The 19,301-nt window shown below is 36.4% G+C and overlaps 2 protein-coding genes across 2 annotated transcripts; one reads left to right on the top strand and one right to left on the bottom strand.

Moving 5' to 3' along the window:
* The first annotated feature begins 4,861 nt into the window (after positions 1-4,861).
* On the top strand, positions 4,862-8,280 carry LOC112171565. The gene is made up of 6 exons (XM_024308726.2): positions 4,862-5,319; positions 6,498-6,552; positions 6,974-7,398; positions 7,496-7,555; positions 7,666-7,900; positions 8,028-8,280. Exons 1-6 carry the CDS (start codon positions 4,955-4,957, stop codon positions 8,277-8,279), a joined length of 1,392 nt encoding a protein of 463 aa, XP_024164494.1. The 5' UTR covers positions 4,862-4,954; the 3' UTR covers position 8,280.
* Positions 8,281-16,553: 8,273 nt separating this feature from the next.
* Positions 16,554-18,869, bottom strand: LOC112171564 (tRNA (guanine-N(7)-)-methyltransferase non-catalytic subunit wdr4). Its single transcript, XM_024308725.1, has 7 exons — positions 18,643-18,869; positions 18,055-18,232; positions 17,645-17,715; positions 17,193-17,271; positions 17,041-17,100; positions 16,729-16,832; positions 16,554-16,626 (listed from the first exon to the last, which is right to left on the bottom strand). The coding sequence occupies exons 1-7, from the start codon at positions 18,867-18,869 to the stop codon at positions 16,554-16,556; spliced, it is 792 nt and encodes a 263-aa protein (XP_024164493.1).
* Between the last annotated feature and the right edge of the window lie 432 nt (positions 18,870-19,301).

Raw genomic sequence — 19,301 nt, 5'->3', positions numbered from 1 at the left:
ACGACTAATGTTGCAAATCCGCAGATTTTGAAAGTTACGGACGTCCGTAACAGAGAGTCATATATATATATATATATATATATATATATCATATCCAGAGCGGAGCTCCGCTTTGAAATTAACTTGTGAAGTTCGAGTTTTGGGTCACTTTTCGGTCCCATATCCACATCTCGACCGTTAGGTTTTTAGGTACTAGTGTACAGATCATCTCTGCAAATTTTCAGCCAAAATGATGATCGTTAAGGTATTGATAACTGCCTTAAAGCTAGTACGGTTCAGGTTGACAGATTCAATCTATCCATTGGTTTAAGCGAGTTAGATACCTTAACGATTATCAATTTGGCTAAAAATTTGCAGAGATGATATACACTATTACCTAAAAACTGAACGGTCGAGATGTGAATATGCGACCGAAAAGTGACCCAAAACTTGAACTTCACACGTTGATTTCAAAGCAGACCTCCTCTCTGGATAAAATCTGTGTGTGTGTATATGGGTCCGGATCCTGGGACACTATATTTTACACATATTTTTACACTTCTTTTTAGCCATTAGATTTAAGTACTTTCAATGGTCTTGATTCATTATAAACATGATGTGGTAAATGACATGGAAATAATTATATAAATATTTTTTCACAGAAAAAATAGATAAACTCCAATTAAACTAATTTTATAAGGAAAATCAAAAACCAAAAAATAGAGGATGAACGTCTTTCTTCTTCTTCTGGAAAATATGAGAGATTAAGAGACCTTGCTGCTTTTCTTTTAGCACCATCTCACCTTTTCCTTGAGTTGAACAATCAACTTTTTTATTTTTTGAATGATACCTTATTGATTTCATTTAATTTAATTAGGTTTCACATGATTTGCTACAAAAAATCTTCTCACCCAAATCATTTTGTCTTACTGCAGTTTGTGTTGTAAAAATCCATCCTCCCATAATCCCCTTCTTTTATTCCATCAAGTTAGTATTAGTAATTGTACTACAAGTTTTTAGATCTCTCTTCTCCTCGGGTCTTCAATTGTTTGCATATCCCTCTTCTTTCTTTTAGGCCAAAATCACAACCTATCATTCGATCTAGATCTAGATGAAGAAGATTGAGTGGTTTTTCTATTTCTCATTCTACACAATCTTACTGAGTTATGTGATCGAAATATATTTAACAATTACATAATTATTGTTATTGCAATTAACTTGGAGAATATAAAGTTGGAGACTTGGAGGGAGAGAGAGGCCATGCCTTTTTTTTTCTTTTTTGCGTGAAGAAGAAGAAGATGACATTCATCTTCTAATTTGATTTGATTTTCTGTATAAAATCATTTTAATTTAAGTTTTTTTTTTAAAGAAAATATAATTATTTCCACATCATTTGCCACATCATACTTGAAAGTAATCAAGACCATTCAAAGCATTTAAATCTAATGGCTAACGAGAAGTGTAAAAATATGTGTAAGATAAAGTGTCCCGGACCCCTTAGTTAAAACTCTCTAATATTTTTGTAAATTTAAAACATTCATTTTAAGTTATTACATGTTGGTAAGTTATAATTTCAACACTGTAAATGTCATGAGTTTGATCTTCACTGCCATGTGTAAGGGTGAGGTGAGCCAAAGTTTTTATTTTTTATTTTTTTTAATGTATAAAGTGTATTTACACTATTTATTCTTCATTTAATAAATCATATAAATTCAAAATCAAAATTGAGAAAACTATTCTGGTGACTAGCCAAAATGACATTTTAGCTTTGTACCCAAAAAAAAAAAAGACTTTTTATATAGCTTGGCTAAAATTTGCCTACAAAATAGTTATCATTTCTAAAGATACTCAGAGGGTCTCAACAATCTATTGAAACTTGGATTCTATGCTATAAATGAGACTTATCTCTTAGTTCGAGAGATTCATGTATGTGAGGAGAGAGTTTTTTCAAAGTGAGAGAGAAGCACCATATCCATATCCAAACGCCGGCAACACTACTGATCGGGGTGTACGTGTTGATGAATTGATGGATGATCAGAAAAGAACACGGGAGTCAAACTCTCCGGTCCTCCTAGTTTACCAGAGAAAAAGAAGAGTAATCTCGAAGGCGCCCAACTGGTCGTACGATCTTCCCGAAGAGCTTATCATCTCTGTTGCCAAACGGCTGACAGATTCCTTGCAAGATGTTATTTTTTTGGGTACAGTTTGCAAATCATGGAGATCAGCCGCCACTGAGGTAAAGGAGAAAAACCCTAATAATATTGCATTGAGATTATTAACACATCAAGTTCCTCTCCTTTTGCTTCCACTTTCTTGTTGGCAACGGCCTCCTCCCATCTTGGTCTGCAACCCCGTTCCTAAAATTATCAGGCCGCTTCGCAAGGACAAGAGTGAGGGTTTGGATGAGGCAGTTGAGTTTTACGGTCTGAAGGGAAAAGGTAATACGATCAGTTACAAACTTAACCTACCAAAAATATTACCAAAAACAAGAATGAGGATATGCTTTTCATCTTTTGGATGGCTGGTGATTGTATCTAAAACTAAAGGGTGTGAATTAATGGAGCCTGGTGCATCCTTTAAATCATGCCAAAATTGAGCTCCCAGATGTACAGGGGTCTTTGACAGGCAGCGTTGTTTCTGGGTTCCGGGTAGGGAAATTTGCGTTGTCATCGATCCCTTCTTGGACATCGGATTACATAGTCATGTTTCAATCAGGTCATGGATTTGGTTTTTGCAGGCCAGCTGGCCAGGGCTGGGTGAAAATTGGAAATACATAGTATCATGGGGAGGTTTAATAAGGGATCTAAGTTATTATAAAGGACAGTTCTATTTCGTGCACCTTTCCAGCCGCATTTCAGTTTTTGATATTGACAAAGAAGAAATAAGGCTTGTTTCTCCAGAATTTCCAAAGGAACAACTTTTAGGTCCTAATGTGCTTATTAAAGAGCACTATTTAGTGGAATCAGCGGGGGTTCTTTTGGTGGTTCTGTTTACTACCACTACCACCAAGTGTAAAGACCAAGGGATAACATTTGGCTGCAGGGTTTTTGATCGAGGTCCCATTTACAAACAGCAAATCGTGGTCGGACTCGGAGGTTAGGAGCTTGGGGAACAGAACCATTTTCCTAAGTAAATGTAGTTCTTCCTTCTCAATCGAGGCATCGATCAGACTATTCTGGATTATGTAAGCCCAATTCCATCTACTTCATGAATGATAAGGTAGTCTTTCCGAGACAAAGCAGAGATATGGGTGTTTTTAATATGAAGGATGGGACAATCACCCGAGACTTTGACAAATTCTTTAATTATGAAGAATTAAGAGGGTTCCATTCATGGATTCAACCGCGCGAGTTTGTAAATTGGATGTCCTTGTTGGCCTTCTCAACTGAGTTTGTCAAAATTCATTTCTCATTTTGGTAAAATTATGGGCTAGACGCCTAGACCGAAAGCATATGTAGTTTGTGTTTTTTGCAATAAGATGTAAACTTTATCAACGTCACAAGCAGTGTTTAATTGCAAGGTGAAAGCCTACGCTGTTAATTAATTTTATTTCTGATTCTGATCATATTAGAGAACTGATTTAGGCATTTTCTTTCAAGGTTTCATACTTTCATATTAGAGAATTACGCTGTTAAGTTTCTTAGCTGCATGCATGCTGCTTTTCTTGCTGTTATGTCCATTACCCACCACCTTACCAGGCACCAGCCTGCTCTTCTTTTTGTTTTGGAGTGGTCTGCTGCATCATACATATGCTCAACTTCTCTTCATTTTTTTTTTAATTTTTTTTTTTTATAATTTTCGTTTTTGTAAATCAATTTCTCTTCGTTTTGGTATTGACGCACTTGATCTTCATAGTTTCCAGGAAGTATCTCAAAATGATGTTTTACTTTTCAGCGAACCATCTTTTGAGAGATGCATGCGCAACTTGTGGAAAAAATTGACAGGAAATAACTAGAATAATCCTTAAAATATCTATTGCTTATTTTCATGATTGTCATTCAGCAGTTTTCCATTTGAAATTAGGTTTACTAATGCTGGATCGTGTATATATTTGTTTGCTAGTGATTCAATCAAATCTTTTTATAACATTTCCACTCTAGCTAGTTGACACGATCCTTAAGTTATAACTAAGCAGTATTTAATGAATTTACATGCAAGATATCTTAGTTGAGCGAAGTATTAGGTATGCATGTGTTGTTCCACTCCATTTAATGAATTGAGAAATCTTAAATTCTTTGCTAATTAATAAGCCTAGACTCTCCTGGGAGGTGAGAATTTGAGATAAAAATTAGTGAATTGGTAAAATGGTTATTTTGGTTACGTGTTTGATTTAGCTAATGCGGTCAACGATGAACCTACTTAAGCCAACGAACTTGGTAATAACTCAGTGCGCGCCTTAAGCGTACGTTGTGATAAACTCTTACATTTTCCTTAATGAAATAGGAACTTGCTAATTGCTTCTGCTTATGGGGATCAGATTAAAACTTGCTAATTTTGTTTGTGAAGTAAGCTTGTCGCAGTAACTTATATATTTAACACCGGTTCATGTCTTTGTGGTGACTGAGTGTGTCAATGCTGCAGTAAATGTGTGGACGCGGTTCCACCAAAAACCAAAAGCCTTTCCGTTTGCCTTCACAGTTGACGCGCGCACACACACGGTTTGCGAGCGTGAGTGTGTCCTCGACGGCCTGCCAGCCATTGATCACAATTCCGAGCAATCCCAGCCGTGCGTTTGTTCAAGTTCCCCGATCGCAAAAGCGCGGCGAACCGAAGACTATCTTCCAGATCCTTCCAATTTAAGCTTGCCACGTAGACAAGCAAAAGCGCCTGTGAGAGATTTAGAGAGAGAAACAGAGTCACTTGCTCACCCACTGCATTGGTTAATTGCTTTGCTTGGCCAAGACGCTGAGACAGAGCTCTCTCTCTCTCTTTCTCTCTGATCACTTTCTTTCTAGGGTTTGAGCTAGCTGCGACAATGCCTCCGGAGAAACGCAAGCCTGAGGAGGAACCGGAAGCGGCTAAGAGCCCCGCGGTGTCCACTCATCATGAGGTGACTCAACCTGCTTCCGCTCCGCCTCCGTCGACGACTCAGGCAACTTCGAGCGAAGTAGCTACCGGTTCGCCGGCGAAGTCGGGCCCCTACAAGCGGCGTGAGATTCCGGCGAGGAAGAGAACCAAACGAGGTGATGGAAAGAAGACGGAATTTGAACAAGGCGAAGAGCTCGAGTCCGGAGATGGTGAGGAAGCCAAGTCCAACGTCCAAGGCACCAAAGCCGGAGCTGAAAATAAGAATTCCGGTGGTGGCGAGGCTAAGAGATCGAGGAAGAGTACTCAGCACCGGTGAGGCATTTCTATTCCTCGATCTATTTTTGTTTGCTCACAACGATATGATTGGGAATCTATTTATCATGACTCTGTTACATATATATATATATGCTGTAATAGTTTTGTTCATATATATCCTGAATTTAGCTTTGAGGATTTTTTCTTTTTCTGCTCATCGGAAAATTAGCTCAGATTGAATTCCTGCATGCCTGCCAATTTTCATAGAATCTTTTTATTTATTGAGAATTTTCGTTTTCCTATATTAATTGATTAGTTGATTTCTCCTTCAACAAACATATATAGGTTCAGGAAATTGGTACCGCTTGGTCTGTTGGCTTTTTTCCTTTTGGTGAGGCCAGGGTGTGAAAGTGATAAATGAAATTATCAGCACTATGTGACAGGGTCTTGGTTACTAAAGAAATTGTAGGAAACGAAAGGATGACAAAGCCCGCTGTTTCGATAATTTCCTATTCTGTTTTTTCCTTATTTGGGAAGAAAGAAACAATCATCCAATTAATTAGCTTAGTTTTTGTTGATCCAATAGATTAACTCAGTTTCGGTAAGCCATAATTTGTGAACCGTTGTTTAACTTGTGTACTAAGTGTGTGTGTATTTATAAGCATCACTGTTAACAGGACTGTGTGGTAGTGATCCTGAGCCAATCAGTTAGGGGAAGAAACCAGTTGATAAATACAACTCTACCTATAGACTGCAATATATATGTTGTTGTTACATGTTCATTTTTTATTCATGGACCAGTCTAATTACTGGATACACCTAGCCTTGATTGATTTACTGATGAACCTCCACTCCCATCTTCTAGATGACGAAAACTTCTTGATTTGATTTTTTTCTTTTCTTTTTTCTCTTTTGATTATAGCTGTGACCGGCCGATTAGGAGAACTCAGGGATTTGATCCGATACTAGTGATTTTTAATTGCAATTGCATGCCTATATGTGTCTTGGTCTATATATGTGTAAATGTCTGGATGAGGAGGCTGCACAACAATATGGCTTGCCCTGAAGGGCTGCGTGGGTTGCATCTCTCTTCACCCTCAACTCTGCAGTAGGGATGGCCTTGTGCCCTTGGCTGCCTTTTTCTTTATTTACTTCATTTGCTACTTGTTTGCTACTTTGCATAACGTCGATCTTTATTAATCAATTATCTTTTCTTTTCCCTTCACACAATGCAGTTCGTTCGTGACAAGGGTCAAAGCTGCAGGTTTGGAGAGTATAAACCCTCTCAAGGTATGTTGATGAAGGGTATTACCTCTGGCCATAAATTGCATAAACAGAATTTGGCAATCTTTTGGTAATGTTAGAAGAATTATTAGGGAACTGAGTTTGATACATATCTAGATTGGTTTTGTACACATTCTGTCTCCTGTTGGATATCAAAGAAGGCTTAATTTAAAACTTTAGAGTTTTGGAACTCTTTGGAAGCTAATACACGAACAAGGCAGTATAGCCCTGTCCTGATTTCTGATCTCATAACTCACACCATCTCTTATTTGAACCATGCCACAATACATTTCATCATCACAATTATCTATCATACCATAATGAATAATGGCAGTATTAGTGTTGTAACTAATTTTCACTTAATATTATCTACCTTTATTTTTTCTCTTATTCTGTGAGCGAGCTTGGCTTGTTTCTCTTATTGCAGAAGCGACATAAAGATGGAAGCGAGGAATCAAAATATGTTTTCGAGGACTTTGACGAGGAGTTTATAGCTGATAATGATTCTTCATGCGATGATGATGACTCATTGGATGGAGAGGACTCATCTGAAGGACAACAAGAGAGCCTCATCCTTGTTCATGAGCATCGTTACAAAGACAATGAACAGGAAAGTAGAGGTCTGTTTGCTTTGGACAGAAATTTGGTCACTGACCTTGCCTTCTTGTACACCGAGCTTCGGGGCCTAAGTGAAGAATACAAATGGAATGGAACTTACCAACTGGAGTTTAAGGGTATCAGGCTCAATCAACAAACTGGTAATTTCGAAAAAGAAACAATTTGGTATATTCAGCCCGAGCCCTTTCCAGATTTCCTTAGAAGGGTTTTTCACATCGACCTGTATCAAATCAGGTATAGCTGGCATTCTAGATAAGAAAATTTGTCCAATTGTTGTTTGCTAGCTGTGATAAAGTGATGCTTTTTTTCTTTATGTTTTCTCATGAAATAGCTCTGGTGATGGAGAGAAGACTTCTGCCAACTCAAGTGCTACTGATGATGTAAAGTTCAGGTCTGTATACATGCTTTCAGGTTCTGCTATTGACTTACAAAAATAAAAATGAAAACACTTTTGTCATTGATGACCTGTGTTAATCCAATTGAAAGCATGTTTGTTTACAGATTGTCCTCGAACAACGATCCCTCTACCAAAAAAGAAGCCATCAAGGATGACAAAAGCCACAAGATTATAAGCAAGGAGTTCCATCCATACTTTGAATGGTCTGCAGATGCTGATGCCGACCTTCCACCTCTGCAATGTCCATTAATTGATAAGGAGGGAAATATTGACATGGCGAAGTATGAAGACCTAATTTCACATACCCTTATGCACTTGATGCTTGGAATGTACACAGAGGTATTAATTTTTTTTTAATTTTTTTTTATCAGATACAGAGGTATTACTTAATCTATCCGTTTCATTTAAAAACAAGTTCATCCTCTTTTACTTTTCTCATTGTGGTTATTTTAAAATCCTACTTTAGAATGAAGCTAAGGGGGTTCTGAGACATGTACTGAAGAATGAAATGGAAATCACAATGGAGGATCATTATTGTGGCAAGTTGTTGGAGCTGCTGGTATTAGACAAACATGTTAGGCTGTTTCGACCCGCCGAGGTGACAGAGCTGATGAAGATATCCAGACCAACAATGAATTGGACTATTGAAAGGTTTATTGTGTGTGAGTTGAGTGCTGCTGAATTGGTAAAGCGCGATCAGCATTTATTTCTTTGTTAGACGTCTGAAGCATTATATTAGTGTGTAAATCAAATATTGAAGGACCGTCATATATTTTTGTGAATGATCGACGCTTGTTATTTGAGATTTATACGCTTGTCATATACTTTAGTGTTCATGATGTCACCAATTTATTTGTAAACTCAAAATACAGAAAATCAAATTAATTCAGAACACGAGAAATCACCGAATTAATTAGAAATCGGATATCACCACTCAAATTGCCAAGGAAAACATGATACGAAATTTTATTCTCAAAAAATAAAATCGCATGCATTTATTTTTAAAACAAAAGTCGACTCACAGTGTATGGCTAAAACAGTCAGGCGTAGGGATCCTCGTCGAGCGATGGCTGTGCTCATTGTCCTCGACAACTCCAAAAGTAACAACTTCAAGACTTGTTACTTTTGGATTATCACATAAAGTGCAATTGGACCTCATTGCCAATCTCAGTCCTTTGCTATTATCCCTAGCCTTGCAAGTCGATCACTAAATTGAAAAATGATGGTGGGAAGGCAAAACCATGCATATATGGGTCTTTTTTTACGCTGAAAAATTGAGGATAGGAGAGGAGTAAGAAGCCTCTCATTTTTCTAATCAAAGAACTATAGGAGGGGGACCTCCCCTTCCTCCAACAAAAAGAAGCAACAAAAAAGAACTTTATGATGACCTAGCTATGAAGTCGTTATTACAATGTGATAAAATAAAATAGAAAGACGTATCATGAATCTACGTATTAAAAACTCGGCTGAATCCATAAATGTGATCTTAGAAAAGAGTTGGATTTGCTCTCCTTAAAATAAATGTCAATAAAGGATTTGTCGAACAACCACTCTATATTTCCATCTTCCATATGAAAAATACCTATGTCGGCTGCGTCTCTTCTGACGAAATAGTTATTCAAGAAGTATATGCAATTGGGCTTGCATACAGTATTTTCCTCAATGAAGAAGGAACGACTTTTGTCGCCTAGGAACAAGGTTCTAACCCCCAAATTCTTTACCTCCGAAGTCGACCACGAATTACCATTATAGACCTCGAAAACCCTAAATTTCGCAGTTAACCAGCATGCTGTTGTTGTATCATCGTATGAGGGATCTTGCGGCTTGTTTCGAAAACCGAAAACCACGAACAGGGACTCTGCTGACTCCACAAGATACTGTGCCTTAGAATTCCACAACAATATGTCTACTTGTTCTCGTGGCACGACTTGAGCAACAACCATTGTCTTTGCTTGCTTAGGGTTTTTAATGTCACAGATCAAAATTTTGCAGTCCGTGGTCAACACATAGAATTGTCCCTTATAGTAAGCTAAATCTACGATAATGGTCAAAGGAGGCACAGGAGTCAAAACTTTGGTCCAATTTTCACTCTGTCCCGGTCTACAAAAAGCCAGACTACAAGCTTTATAAAAAACCATGACCGTGTAATCCAATGTCGAAGAAGGGCTGGACGATAAGACAACCTTCTCTACATTTAAGTCCATAAAATCTCTCATATCAGTTTTAATTATATGAGGGTGTGGCAACTTAATTGGGGCATGATGATTTAGAGGATGCAACAGAGTAATGGTGAATCCTTCAGATACGGTCACTAGCCATCCCAGACAAGAAAAGCACAGCTTTCTCCTAGTTCTTGGCAGCTTGAGCTTGTAAACCCTACCTTTTGTGAGGCTGTAAAACTTACGAACGGAAACAACGTAGTGCTTTGGAAGAAGAACGAAGGGGACTTGATGTCGCAACCCACCAGTAAAGTTGTTCTTGTTCATCGTGCTTGATCTCCATGATCTGCAAACACTACCAAAAACCAAAAAATCTTCCAAGGAGGTCATTCTTTTGGCGAGACAATTAACAAGATCTTGAGGAAGATTCGACCAGTCAGCCATAAATAATTAAATTATGAAAACTCCCTGCGATTTTTAGATTTTCCGACCACTTAAACCAAGAGACTCAATCAGACCTAAAAAGAGATGAGGAAGGTGAGAGAAGAGTCATATATATACTAGGTTTAGTTCTAGTTGGACCTCCAAATTTGATATTTGGGCCTCCATTTTTTTTTTAATTATCAATAGACTCTGTTAACTCATACGAAAAGATAAATAAAGATAAAGAGAGAAAAAGAAAAGAAAAACGCAAATACCTTCCCCATTAATATAACATTCAATAAATTGTTTTTCTTTTGGGTTAATTACATATAAGTGTATATTTGAATGTTTTTTTAGCCATAAGGCCACTAACTATTTTTTTCCTTCATAAGGCCACTAGATTAAAAATGGTGTTATATTTTGGATATTAAAAACCAACATATTTACATAAATGCCACTAGAGTACAAAGTCAACAATCATTCTCTCTCTCCTCTCCGGCGAGGTCTTCGGTCAACTCCGGCCGACCTCCGGTGGGTCTCTGGCCAACTTTCGGCGAACTCCGGCGACCACAAAAGGTACTGTGGCTAGCAACAAAAGCTACTCTGATGAGATTTCCGGCAAATCCGGCGAGGTCGCAAAAGCTACTGTCACCAGCAAGAAAAACTACTGTCGCCAGCAACAAAAGCTACTATGGTGAGATTTCGGGCAAAGTCACAAAAACTACTGTCACCAGCAATAAAAGTTACTGTCACCAGCAACAAAACCTACTCTCACCATCACTAAAAGCTACTCTCTCCCACCAACACTAAGCTACTGTCACCAGCAACAAAATCTACTATCACCATAAACAAAAACTACTGTCACTAACACCAAAAATTGCTTAACCATCACCAAAAGCTACTCTCACCGACACCAAAAGCTACTACTAAGCAAAACAAAATTTATTCGCAGAGATTGAGAAAACTATTACCATAGCCTCACAAAACTACTATCACTAACTAAGAAAGCTATTACCAACCAATACAAAAGCTACAATGAAAAATCAAAACAACTATAAATATAGCAGAGATTGAGAAAACTATTACCATAGTCTAACAAAACTACTATCACTGACTAAGAAAACTATTACCAATCAATACAAAAGCTACAATGAAAAATCAAAACAACTATAAATATGGCCTTGCACTGCTCAAATTTGAATGCATTGCACGTATCATAATCCATCAACATAACTTGTATCCATGAGCATCATTCACTAGAGTAAGCCATAAAATCCATAGGAATTACTAAAATCAACCTAAGGCTATCAAACTGAATGACAAATTTCAACAAATGAGTTTCAACCTTTTCCAAAAACAGTAACAATGCATAATTCAAGCCTTAAATCTATACAAAAATCATAAACTCAGCAAAACGAACACATAGACCGATCAAATTCCAAATCTCCAACCCTTCAAGATGATCCAACCCTTCAAATTGAAACAAAAAAACTTGTATTAGAGAAGCAGGTTTCAAAATGATTGAAAAATCAACAAAACCAGACCATTGAAGACAACTTTCTAGGGGCTAAGGTCGGTGGCGAAGCGAAGCCAGTAAAAGTAGCAGTAATTGACGGAATTTGGTGTTGAAGGTTCGGAAAGCAGAAAAGCAGTGGGGATTCTGGAAATCAGGGACCGGTGTTGGAATCTCAATTTCAGAATTGGAGACGGCGGCGTTAGCTACACGCTTAATTTGGAGGACGACTCCACACGCGTCGACGACATCCTCCTCCGGTCGTGGCTGCTGGTCTTCGCCTCTTGGAGTCTGACCCCGCCGGAGAAGTCGACCACAAGCCGACATATTCTGGACGGCGTTCTAGAGGAAGATGAGGATAACCGGAGTTGGAGGTCACCGACGGAGAACAATCTGAAGGAGAAGCGTCACCGATCGATGTGCCGACGGATCTCTCGAGCTCAAATTGAGACACCGCTATCCAAGACCTGAAGATTAACCTGCTTGTGGAGAACCAGATGCTTCGGGTCAGGCTTGAAATCTACTCGCCATTCGACGATCAGGTACTTCACCGGTGAGATCGTGAGGTCTGCAATGTTGTCGTGTCAGTTTGTGAAGGGGAGAGAGAGAGAGAGAGAGAGAGAGAGAGAGAGAGAGAGAGAGAGAGAGAGAGAGAGAGAGAGAGAGAGAGAGAGAGAATTCGATCTGTTTCAAATCGAAGAAGAGAGAGAAAGGGGGTTGAGGGCAAAATAGGAATAGCACAAAAAGAAGCTGATGGTTTTGGGCTCTAAAGTGGCCATATGTGTACAAAAAAATTAGGTGGCCTTATGACTAATTAAAGTCTCAAAATGACACTTGTATGTAATTTGTTATTTTCTTTTTAGAATTTCCTTATATTAATACAAAAGTAAATTCACAATCTGATTTGGAATAATTGATTTGAAATTTCCATTGAATATTTTGGTGTAGTTATCTATACTATTATTAAGAGAAGAGGCTTTGTTAGCCAAAACTAAAAATTTGACAAATTTAACCCTGAAAGATTAAAAAACTTTGAGAATAAATTAAATCACAAGGATAAATAGGACAATTATAAAATAGATTTTTATTAAGAAAATTAAAAAGAAATGATTCCACAACCCCCACTTTTCTCTGCCACTATTTTCTCTCTGCAATAACTATGAGTGAATCTATTTCTTCTACAATAACTACCCACCTTTTTTTTTTTTAAACGAAAATTTTTCGCACCAGACTAATGGCACGTTTACTTACTTGGAATGAAAAATAATCATGAATCGGAAACAAGTGGAATGGGAGAAGAAAGGAATCGATATTGATTCCGGAGGAATGATTCCTAAACCCATCTCCCCTTCGTAATCGAATTCCTGAGTATTCAGGAATCGATTCCTGATAAGGAGGTGGGACCTACATCCATTCTGATTCCTTCATGTGTTAGTAAACGCAGAAATTCTTTTACCCGGAATCATTCTGATTCCTTTATGTGTTAGTAAACGCGGGAATGTTTTTACCCCGTAATCATTCCATTTCCTTCCAAGTAAGTAAACATGCCCTAATTACTAATTAAGATCCAAGATCAACTTCTTTTGATTAGATTTAATTGGGTATATATTATTTATTTGAGAATCAAGTCTCTTTTCTAGAACCATCCCTAAATCCGAACTATCTGGATTAACAAAAAACCTTTTGTAATTGTCTAAAAACCTTTTGTAATTGCCTACTTGTTCGGCCCCTCCAAGAGTCACTTTCTGGTTCCGCCACTGAAAGTACAACAAAAATGTAGACAGCTCCCACACAAAATAAAAATAAAAAATTAACAAAATAAAAAATAAAAAAGGAACAACAAATTATTGAAAATACAAATTTAATTGTTCAAGGGTGTTTTGGTAAAATTAAGGATATGTACTTAGCTTTTTAAATATTCAAAAAGTTAATTGGAGATTTAATAAGTAAGAGATGTCCAGATATCAAATTTAGAGGTCCAACTAGAACTACTCTAAAAAAAGTGAAGTTTTTGATTTCCTGGCTATACTAGATTACTAGGTTTATATATTATTTCCGTTGAAAGGTTTATTGACTGAAGACTAGTAGGTATTAGTCTTTCAACAATTCTAACACATTGATTGTTTCCTTCATAATATAGGACGATCATAAACCACAAAGGTTGGCACAACAAATCAACATACTTAGACCTTTATTCTCCCGTTGAAGAACAAGAAAAGTCAAAATTACGAATCATTATCGGGAGTGGTGAGTGACTCAAATTGTAGTAGTGTTATAATATTTTCTTCTTCATTTTAATGGCATAGTTACTTAGTCACTAATGTGGAAATACAAATTCAACATAGTGACTTCCTAGTTGATCTCTGTGTAAGTGTAAAACTATGAAATATGTTTTTTCTTTCTGAAGGGTAAATTTGTGTATTCTAAAGGGGAGTTCTATTCATACCTCTTAAAATGGTATTTGGACCTCCAACAATTTTTGAAAGTTTTTAAATCCAATTTTATCCTTCTAAAAAATGAGCAGAATGAAAAATAAAAAAGATAAAATAAAACCTGCACCTTCACTTCTCCCTCATTCCCTCTCACTTATTCTCTTCCAGCCATAAATAAAGATTATTAAGCAACTTTGATAATGGTAGAATTTTAAAGATCACAAAAATAAAAGAAAGGGCGAAAAACATAGAGAAGAAAAACCGCGAAAATAATGAATGTGAAAATGATTTCTATTGCCTATTCTTTTTTGTTTTTGGGTTGGCTTAATTGCTTTGCTTAATGGAGGTGACATCAATTATTATATTGGTTTCTTTTCATATTGGTTTTTTTTTTGAGAAAATTAGAAAAAAACCCAAAAAATGAAGCTCCTTTTAAGGGAAACCCAATCATATGTTTTCTTTTAATCTACACCTATTCACATAATTAAACCTACCGTATAGGTTTTAAGTCTATAATTAGTCTATTTAATAGGTTTTTTTTTATTTTGCATAAATCTAATTAATTGGTTTGGGTGTATATTAAAACACTCTTATGGATGGGTTTATTCTAAAAGAGGTGTGTCAATTTGGGTGTAGAATCAAATTCCCCTTCTCTTTTCTCATCACTAACACTAGCCAAAAAAAAAAGAGAAAATTAGAAAAAAACCCAAAAAATGAAGCTCCTTTTAAGGGAAACCCAATCATATGTTTTCTTTTAATCTACACCTATTCACATAATTAAACCTACCGTATAGGTTTTAAGTCTATAATTAAGTTTTTTTCTCTTTGTTTAGTTTGACTATTTTACCCTTCTCGTCGAAGAAGGAAAAAATTCCTCAAATATAGGTGTTTTTTTTATAATTTAAATATGGCATCAGTTATAAACACAAATTAGAATTTAATACCATCAATTTATTTTTCCTGATTTAAAAACGATTACTTGCCTTAATTATTGCATATCTCTTCCTTTTTTATTTGACCTATATATTTGCCATTTTTTAGTAGATATGTTTGTGTAGATAATCCTATTATTAAATATGTCAACGTGATCAATTGCCTTAATTATTGTATGTAACTGATGCCATATTTTAGGAGATATGTTTGTGTAGATATTCCTTATTTAAAAAGATTAATTGTCTTAATTATTGTATATCTCTTCCTTTCAGATTTGATCTTTATATTTGCTATTTTTAAGTAGATGTGGTTGTGTAGATATTGCTATTAGATTTCGTAGATTTCTCAATCTGATTAAACATCCTTTTGTAGAGGTATTTCTATCATGTAGTGATTAAACATCCTCTCATCAAGGTATGTCATTTTGCTTTTTTTTTCTTTCCCTTTTTTTGAATGAAATTTGATTCCCCATTCCAATAGGCGTAGGTATAGAATCAATATTCCATGTTCATTAATTTTCCATAATAGGGTCCATGTTATTGTAGATGATGGAGGGTGCAATTAGATCAAGCTTCACTTCAGTAATTTCAGCCCTTAACTCGTCGGTCATAACATGTCCAAACTTGAGAAGGTCGCACCTAAATTCCAGGTGGGTGTACTATTTAGCCATCAAAATTAACTTGTAGTTTCTATTGAGAAATAAGAAGATGAAACAAAAACCTGCAATCAAGAACTTGTATAGTCTATCATACCTACTCAATATCAAAAACCTAGAATCATCACAAAACAAATACCTCTTCGTCAGGAGCACACACACCTTTTGAATAGATAGCAATCACAATACTCATCAACCGTACCAATCGGATATGCTGTCGAACACAGGCAACCCACCAATCTCTGATTGTGCAATCCATTTATATCACAAGCTTGTAGAGATATTGACACCAGCTTTGAATGTGCAGATTACACTTTTCAATGTGAAGTTACGTAACCTCCAACCCAGAGGAGAATTATCAATTGCTGAAATCAAGGGTTAAGTAATTCTAGGCGACGTCTATGGGCAGCCGTTTCATGATCGACTTCCATCAGCAACATTACTGGATTTTATTATCAATCCTATTTAATAGGTGAATGGGAATTTGAAAGTGGCAGATTCAGTAATTCTTAACAACATTGGGTTTTATTATTTAGTCTATTTAATAGGTTTTTTTTTATTTTGCATAAATCTAATTAATTGGTTTGGGTGTATATTAAAACACTCTTATGGATGGGTTTATTCTAAAAGAGGTGTGTCAATTTGGGTGTAGAATCAAATTCCCCTAATAATTATTATTACTACTACTACTACTACTTGAATAATTGAGGTCCTTACAGTGTTTGAGCAGAAAGATCACATCTCAACAATATAATCCCTTGCAAACTACAATGAGAGAACTTAATGAGTATTGAGACAGAATGAATAAATAAAGGTCTCCATTTCAGGAAACATCATCATCATCATCATCATACTACTACTACTACTACTACTACTACTAGTTGACTAATTGAGGTCCTTGCAGTGTTTGAGCAGAAAGATCACATCTCAACAATATAATCCCTTGCAAACTACAATGAGAGAACTTAATGAGTATTGAGACAGAATGAATAAATAAAGATCTCCATTTCAGGAAACAAAACGGTATTACAATCCCATGGTTAGGAACTTACCTTTGTACAGCCACTGCAACAAGTGTACTATCTGGGATGGTGCATAAATCAGTAACAGCTGCACAGCACTCCTCTTCTATTCCTTTAAACTCTAAAGGTCCTGCCTTCAGGAAGTGGTAATGAAATGAAGTAAGCGACATGCCACCAGAAAAAGGAAAACACATATTCGGGTTCCAATAACTCGATCAACTATTGGTTCAGAGAACATGGTAATACTTTAGGCCATGCATTTTTCATACTCAAATCCTCCACAAAGAATAAAGAGGTCACTTAGAAGCTCAAGAAACTTAGAAGTTAGAACAACTGAAATACCTTTTCTCTAATATCACAAGTATCTAAAAGAGATCCTGAGGAAATATCCCATAGGCGAACCTGCAAATTAAGTTAACACGGGTTAATTGATCCACGTACACAGGATGCATCTAGAAGAAATTTAAAATACATGAGGTTTTATGATTACTTACAGTTGAATCACCACTTCCAGAGACAAGAAAACCCTGGGGGAACTCCTGAGTGCAAACAAAGGCAAGGCAAGAAACAAATCTGCCAATAGATGCAAAGAAGAGAAGATAACTGAATGTTAAGCCGCAAAAAGATTTTTTTAGCGTATAGGTCTCCACAGATAATCCATACCATCAAGATTCAGTATAATAGTTAGCATTGCAACAGATATCTTAACTCAAAGTATTTCATGTTTGGTGTTGCGTTGCTACTTCATATAAGAAACAGTAAACCAGGTCCATTTAGTTTCGAATGCATTACTGAGATCTAAAAAATATGTAAACACCTTCAGATTTAAGGTATAATGATTTTACTAACACTATAGCACATACTATTGTTTGAAAAAGAAAAGAAACAAGAATGTATCTATATATTTCTCCAATGTCTATAAAAGAGAACATATAAAGTATCTTACTCTGTATGACCAAGGGCAAAACTTTGTATCTCATGGGCTCCATCTAAAGGCTTCTTGGGAAACACATTAACCTGTCAAAAGAGGAAAACCCTGTGAATTATGTGCGAGACAAATTACTATTATCTTAATAGATTTGGCAGTCATTACGTCCAATGTTGGCTTACACGAATTTTGAAATCCCGATAAGCACTGATAAAAAATCGTCCATCAGGAGAAAACTCCTGCAAAAATTACAACTACAATTAGCATCTCTCTTTCTCTCTCTCATGAATATCAGACGGACAGCAAAACAATTTTCATCTATGAGATATGAAAGCTCACTAATATAGATAAGTAACAGTACAAAAAAAATCATCTAAATAAGAGTTGATAAAAATCACAAAAAAGCTTTACAATCGCAAATGACTCACCAGGCTTGTGATGATGCTACAATAGTGAGAAAGCATAGGTGCTGCCTTTTTGTCAGCAAACACTTGGTTTCCGTCAAAGCCCTCTACATCCACATCCACAACCCCAAATTTGTCAGCAAAACAAACATAGGAACCATCGTTGCTTATGGCAACTGAAGTCACTCTTTTCTCTGAGCAGCTACAATAATAGACAGAGAGATATTAAAATAGGGAAGAAAGATACTTTTAGCACACAGTGGATAATTGACAGTATCTGAGAAGTCATGATAAATTAATAAATACATTGCAGATGCAGATAGAGGGAGCATCCCATCTCATGGTTCTACCAAAGTGACATTAAGTGCCAAAAAGTAATCCAAATTAGATGGCAAAAATATTACAGACCACTCTATGATTCTTTTGCACTTCGCAGAGGAGATAAGATGCTCCAAATTTTGCCAAAGTTATGTTACATTGCACTAATTTATAGATGTAAGCAAAACCACATATTGTACAAGACCATGGGCCAATCTTTTCACTAGTATATCATATGCATTTCCATAAGAGATCATCAAAAAGTTCCCGCTAACAGTACGACTCTCAACTTACATGGTACTAATGCAGCGCCAAGATTCAGTTGACCATATCTTGACAAGTTTATCATCACCAGCAGACACAAAAAGCTTCCCACTTGCTCTGTACCGAATGGCTCTTATGGAATCCTTATGAAGTGACCCACCAGAATTTTCCACCAAATACACCGCACAACCCCCACTGTCAAAGAACCACAAGGTAGAGTAATTATTTTGCTCAAACAGATCTATTTTCACATACATTGACACAGACCACTCAGTTTTGACTATAAAAACATAACAAGGAATTGTATTTATTCAACTACAAAACAAAGTTAAAGTTCAGATTCTGAACGAAACTGACACTAATTTTTGTTTGTACGCCCCATATAGTTGAAATTACACAAGAAACTCAGCTAATTTTTACTCGTGCATTTCAACGAAGCCAATTAGTTTTTATCTCTAGCCATAGAGAGTGATTATGGAAGTTTTAAATGATAGGACAAAAGCAAATTGCTTAGCCAATACTAAGCCTCACTATTTCCTCGTACTGGCAGTGTAAGGAACTAATGCATCTGTAAGTAATGCCTGATACGGGACCCTAATAACATTGTTTGTAACCTCCTATTTCCTCTATTATGGGGTTTCTATAAACATAAGTTCGTATTTTATTCATGTACAAAATGAAAAATTATT

This window comes from Rosa chinensis, chromosome 6 (genome assembly GCF_002994745.2).
Source record: "Rosa chinensis cultivar Old Blush chromosome 6, RchiOBHm-V2, whole genome shotgun sequence".
Taxonomy (NCBI): domain Eukaryota; kingdom Viridiplantae; phylum Streptophyta; class Magnoliopsida; order Rosales; family Rosaceae; genus Rosa; species Rosa chinensis.
The sequence above is the reverse complement of the archived record's forward strand: the minus strand, read 5'-3'. Positions and strand labels throughout refer to the sequence as shown.

Bases quoted from the DNA above. Each gene is read 5' to 3' on its own strand.
- LOC112171565 (XM_024308726.2), top strand. From the start codon at position 4,955: ATGCCTCCGGAGAAACGCAAGCCTGAGGAGGAACCGGAAGCGGCTAAG. The intron at 5,320-6,497 runs GTGAGGCATTTC...CACACAATGCAG, and splicing joins AGGAAGAGTACTCAGCACCG to TTCGTTCGTGACAAGGGTCA. The intron at 7,556-7,665 runs GTCTGTATACAT...GTTTGTTTACAG, and splicing joins ACTGATGATGTAAAGTTCAG to ATTGTCCTCGAACAACGATC.
- LOC112171564 (XM_024308725.1), bottom strand. From the start codon at position 18,869: ATGTATGTGAAAATAGATCTGTTTGAGCAAAATAATTACTCTACCTTG. The intron at 18,233-18,642 runs GTAAGTTGAGAG...CTATTATTGTAG, and splicing joins TGGCGCTGCATTAGTACCAT to CTGCTCAGAGAAAAGAGTGA. The intron at 16,833-17,040 runs GTATTTCAGTTG...CACTTCCTGAAG, and splicing joins CTTGTGATATTAGAGAAAAG to GCAGGACCTTTAGAGTTTAA.